Source organism: Heptranchias perlo, chromosome 3, assembly GCF_035084215.1.
Source record: "Heptranchias perlo isolate sHepPer1 chromosome 3, sHepPer1.hap1, whole genome shotgun sequence".
Classification (NCBI taxonomy): Eukaryota; Metazoa; Chordata; class Chondrichthyes; order Hexanchiformes; family Hexanchidae; genus Heptranchias; species Heptranchias perlo.
Window position 1 is genome coordinate 79,972,135 of NC_090327.1, and position 6,000 is coordinate 79,978,134.

Here is a 6,000-nt window from a genome sequence, read left to right on the forward strand (position 1 = left end):
ACAAAAAGTAATCAAAAAGACTAATGGAATGTTGGCCTTGATCTCAAGGGGGTTGGAATTTAAAAGTGAGGAAGTGATGCTTCAGCTGTACAGAACTTTGGTAACACCCAATCTGGAGAACTGCGTCTAGTTTTGGGCTCCGAACCTCAAGATATATTGGCCTTGGAAGGAATACAGCGCAGATTCACCACAATGATACCTGGGCTTAAAGGTTAAATTATGAGGACAGGTTGAATAAACTTGGCTTATATTCCCTTGAGTTTAGAAGGTTATGGGGTGATCCAATTGAGGTGTTTAAAATGATAAAGGGATTCGATAGGGTAGATGCAAAGAAACTATTTCCTCTGGAGGGGGAAATCTAGAACAAGATGGTATATTCTTAAAATTAGTACCGGGCCATTTAGGAGTGAAATGAGAAAGCTCTTTGCACACAAAGGGTAGTGGAAATCTGGAACTCACTCCCACAAAAGGCTGTGGAGGCTGGGTAAACTGAAATTTTCATGATCGAGATTGATAGATTTTTGTTCGGCAAGGGTGTTAAGGGAAATGGAATAAAACTGGGTAAATAGAGCTGTGGTACAGATCAGCCATGATCTAATTGAATGGCAGCCACAGGCTTGAAGGACTGAATGGCCTATTCCCGTTCCTATGATCATTGCAAAATACAATTCAAGGGCAGAATCAGAACAATTTGTATTCTTAGTTGAAATTGCACTCTTGTTAAATGTTATTTTAGTCCTCAAAAGATTAATATGTACACACTTTTCATAAATAATAAAAAATACTCGATGCTGAATCTTTGGCTGTACCATCTCATCATTACACTGGGCTTAACCTTGTGATCTTAACTAATAGGACAGAGAAATGAACCCAACACTATCTTATTTTCTCGTATTTGCTTACAATAGCAACCTAAATTGTTCAGGTAATACTGTTAGCAACTAAGACAACTAGCACTTTGGGATATATATGTATATAAAAAGCTCACTCTTATTAAGCATTATGCAAACTAAGCTCTGGCCACAAATTAAAATGAGGGAAATTAACCCATTTTATCATGGAAGAAAGAAATCTTGTTACTTAACCGTTTAGCCTTAATTGAAACTAAGAAACCAAAATCATTTTTGCATTACTAGAAGTCTAGATGCTTTCTTATCACAAATGCTTAGAGACATATTCCAAATGTTTATGGGCACATCCATAAAAGTACTTGCATTTCACAGGCCTTTGTTTCCACTACACTGAAAATTAAGTTAGTACCTAGAGTTCAACCAGCTACAAATGACTCACTAACTGGTTGCAATTTGGATTTTTGTCTCCAACTTACACTTTAACTTGGCTGCTATAATTTCACCTATAAAAGTTATTCACTTTTAAGAGAGTACAATTTGATATTTTATTGAACGATACTGTGGATATCAGTTCCTCACAGCTCATCTAAAATGCAGAAAAACCATAAAATATTAAAGCAATAATATCCTTTCCTTGAACACTCCTGAGGATACACTTCCATATGAGTGAGAATTAAATCCAAATTGCACTCAACTTCTACCAAAAAATAAAATGAATTGAAGTTCACTATTGCCTGCAAAAGACTTTTTTTTTAAGATAATAGGTTATTTGACTGCTTTCAAAATACTGCATGTATTGAACTTTTTGACAAGGCTGTATTTAGTCTAGATATCTGATTCTGTTCTCAAAGGCAGATGTTAAAACTTTGGTTAAGCCAATTTTATTTAAATTGAAGTTAGCACTGGTTTTATACAGTTTTTAAAATAATAACTTTAATAAACAGTTACCAAAGACTATTATGACTGTCAAACATTTTAATCAAGTATTCAATCTACTGAAACAATTCATCAAAACATAACATGGTGACCATTTCTTGATCAACAGCAATCTGCTGTTAAAATTAAAAGCTTCAGTACACTCACATTAAATGTTTCAAATACATAATCCAACGCCTACCTAATAAATCAAACTAAAAATACAGTTTAGTGTTTTCTTTACTGTTGAAATGACGCCAGCAGTCTGCTGCAGAACAGGATCTGGACAATCAGATGAAATGTTTGTACCATACTCCTACAAAGTTACTTAATAACAGGATTGGTCGTTCCATTTTCTTTTAATTATATTTTTGTAATTGACTGCATTAGATTAAGCGAAAAAAGCTTTACAATAGTATGTTTACTATATCAGATTAGTACAGTGTTATACATTACAGGCAAGGATCATTTGCACAACATTAAAAGTTTTCTGCAGCACAAGAGATTTTTAGAGTACAAGTTACTCTATATACTCCACAGCATAATTCTGCAAGTTAGGTATTTCAGTAATAACCTATTGAAAATTCAACTAATTACTTGCACACGACTCATACTGAACTGAAACTGGTCAGAAATTCCATCATTGTTCACCAGGTAAAACAAGTGTGTTCACAGGCACAAATAAAGGCATTATAATTTATTGCACTGATCATATACAGTTCTAAACCATTTGATAGGGTGAAGAGTTAAATGAAGCAATTCAACAACTATGAATGGTACATACATATCACAAGAACTGCAACATTGCAGAGCCACATCTATAAATAGTCAGACATTGCTAAACCCACACATAGAGTAAACAAAGACACTATCTGGACCTTAGAACTTTTTTGAAATGAGGTGACATTACAGTCATCTTACAAAAATATTGACAGTGTATAACCACTTCATTATTAAAACCCTCTTGAAATCCTGACAGATCATGGTGTCTAATAGACCACACAAAAAACTCACTTTACATGTTTTGTATGGCTCTCAAATTTCCAGAAATCTATTCAAAATTAGCATTCACAAAATAGTAATCATTGTGCAAGCTTAGCTTTTTTTGTGAACAGCCATACTTCTCTCACTCACAATGTAACCCATTAAACCTACTGCTTCACCTTGATATCTATTCAGCAAATATATATTCACATTGTGAAATCATAGTGATTCATCTTATTTGAAAACAGTCTGGTCTAGTGAGCATGTTGTAACCTTCTTAAAAATAACCTAGTACAACTTATCCAACTGAAGGTACGTACACAGTTCACATGTCTTCATAATTGTATTGGAAAATTATCTTCAGTTCTAGTAAAGTTGCGAAGATTTTAAAAATGCACTTGCCTTAAACCTGTTTTTCAAAATTTTAAATAGATGTAAAATATTTAAAAGTACATACTGTGTAATTGAATTTTGCACACTCTTCTCATTTAAAGTCATTCCTGGGGGTGGATCATTTTGCAAAGCCATTAGCTCCTTCTGTAATCTTTTCTAATAGAGAAACATGTACAATAGTTAGAAAGAATGAATGATTACTGTAATATCATCATGTAGATTGTGTTATAGTTTTCCAAATTCTCTACTTCTGTGAATAATGTTGGATTGCAATTAATTTTTCACTTTAAAATTAACAATGAAACATACTTGTGTGCAAATTCTGTATTTATACCTTTATCCTGTTTTATATCTTCCTAACAATTCTGTAGCTACTCCTTTTCTAAACTCATCTAATTACTGTATAAATGCTAAATGTCAAGATCTGTACAATTGCTGGACTCGTGCATTTATGTACAAGTTATCAAACTTGAGTATTAAATATCATATATAAATATACCATAACGAGCACAAAAACAAATCTGCACCGACTTATTCAATTACAGCTTTCAAGAATATTGAAATGAATAAAAACTCCAGGATGTGAAATATAGTGCATCTTCATTTTCTGGACTGATGAAACTTTTGCCACTTAGAGAACGAACGCAAATGAGATGCGAGTCCACAACTATGGTTTCCATTGTTGCTTGTCCGTTCATACTTTAAAAAGCCCATTATCTAAAAAAGTCGGTGGTTACAAGAAGTTTACTGGTGAGGTAGCCGTGGCTTGATCGCACTATCGTACCTTCGACAGGAGATAACCTCACAGGGGGGGGGGGGGGGGTGAAAAACAAAACTAAGGTCGTGAAATTGGACAGTCAGTCCACTTGAGTAAAGCAACTACTCAAATAATGAAACAAAAAACACGACAGCGGAGGTGGCTCTTCGCTCCTCAGCCGCTTGCTCTTCCTGCGGGGGCCTCGATTGGTGTCGCTGACACCTGTAACCTTCACACGGTGCGGTTTAGCACCAATGCTGCTGCCATCACCTGTACGCACAGAAACAGGAGACAGAGATAGAAAGAGAGCCCACCCCTTCCCGAGGGGTCACTTCTCCCGCTCCCCTCAACCTCATCGTCACGAGTCCGACACCAACACCCGTCCAAACGCCGCCAGCCCTCTGCCGCTCACCTCGCCACTTCAAAAGCCGCACAAAAAGATATTTGTAAATATATAACCCGCGGGGCGGTCAGTCCGGCTACTCGCTTCTCCCAGGCCGCTGGTGAGGAGACGGGGTGTGTGTGCCGAGTATACGAGGCCCCGTCCTGGCTCAGGTGCGGGTAACAAACGATGCCTGCCCCGCAAGATAGCGATAACCTCCGTAAAGCGTCGCCGAGTCGCTAACACACTCACCTGCATTGACGCCATGATAGAAAACCCCCTGCGCCAGAGACGACACTCAACGGGGAAGACGTTAGTGCGTCATGCCGCACACGTAGGAGCGCGCGCGAGACGGAAAGAAGCACGTAAGCAACCGTGCACGCCCCAGAGTTAGCACGAGACGCACTCTCAGTATTACTTTTTAATGTTTATTGTGCGGAGCGTCAGTCAAACAGCATCACTCATTAAATAACACACACCACTCACATATACATAGAATTTATGCACAGAAAAGGGCCATTCGGTCCAACCGGTATTTATGCTCCACATGAGCCCCCTCCAACCCTACTTCATCTTATCCTATCTGCAGATCCTTCAATTCTTTTCTCACTCACGTACTTAGTCAGCTTTCTCTTAAATACATCTATGCTATTCGCCTCAACTATTCTATTCCATGTGGTAGCAAATTCCACATTCTAACGAGTCTCTGGGTAAAGAAGTTTGTACTGAATTTATTATTGGATTTATTAGTGACTACTTTATATTTATGGCCCCTAGCTTTGGACTCCCCACAAATGGAGTCGACATCTACCCTACTAAACCACTTCATAATTTTAAAGATCTCGACCAGATTACCCCTCAGCCTTCTCTTTTCTGGAGAAAAGAAACTCAGTTTGTTTTCTTTGATGTAACCTGTTTTGATGCATGTCATCCTTATGAAGTAAATATTTTCCCATTTGTTTAAGTGGTTTTTGCAGTCGATCTCACACTTTATAAATTTCATTCTAAATATTTTCTTCAAATGGACAGTCATGTCGCTTACATCTTTTCTCTAATTTTACTTTTTTACCTTTCATTATGCTAATCTTTCATTCTTACTCCATATGTGAAAGACGGGACTAAACTGTGAAGTGTATTTGTATAAAGAAGGGTTTTGCCCTCAAGAGTGTTTCAAGTTAAATTTAGACTTTTTATGGGATTTTTTTAAATCTGCTGGTAACACATTAAAGTTATCATGGGAGCATTATGTAACAGCACGTTTCAGCTACAATCACCTATTCCTACATTCAACACATTCAATGCCCCAGAAATTGCTGGAGCGGCGTATCTCATGGCGAGCGCCATGAATTGGATTTTTACCTCACCCTTCAGATCGTATTATTTTTGCGACGCAAATTGCTGGAAATGCAAATTGATAATGGTGCTCCAATGTTCATAGGGCATCTGGAACCTCATGAGCGTTGGGGCCAATGGTCTATCTCCTTAACAAATGAAATTTAAGGATAGAGAAATAAACAGAGTGAATTAGAGTCTAATTATATAAAGAAGGAGAAATAAAAAGAGTGCATTAAGAGAGAGAAAAAAAAGACAGAAAGGAAAAGAAAAAAGAATTAAAAATGTAAAATTTAAAAAGACCCTCGGAACAATTTACTATCTGCAACAGTGATACTCTACAGTTTCATTGTTCCCTTTCTGGACCTCCAAGGTTGAGTGGCATG

The 6,000-nt window shown here is 37.1% G+C and overlaps 1 protein-coding gene across 1 annotated transcript in view; it reads right to left on the reverse strand.

The window, feature by feature from the left end:
- The window catches only part of ube2wb (ubiquitin conjugating enzyme E2 Wb), a 92,097-nt gene extending 87,495 nt beyond the window's left edge, over nucleotides 1-4,602 (reverse strand). Inside the window, exons 1-2 of the mRNA XM_067980468.1 lie at nucleotides 4,535-4,602; nucleotides 3,208-3,299 (exon numbers count right to left, since the gene is read on the reverse strand). Of these exons, the coding sequence (XP_067836569.1) occupies nucleotides 3,208-3,299; nucleotides 4,535-4,549 (107 nt within the window). The 5' untranslated portion in view covers nucleotides 4,550-4,602. The remainder of the gene's footprint in view (nucleotides 1-3,207; nucleotides 3,300-4,534) is intronic.
- Between the last annotated feature and the right edge of the window lie 1,398 nt (nucleotides 4,603-6,000).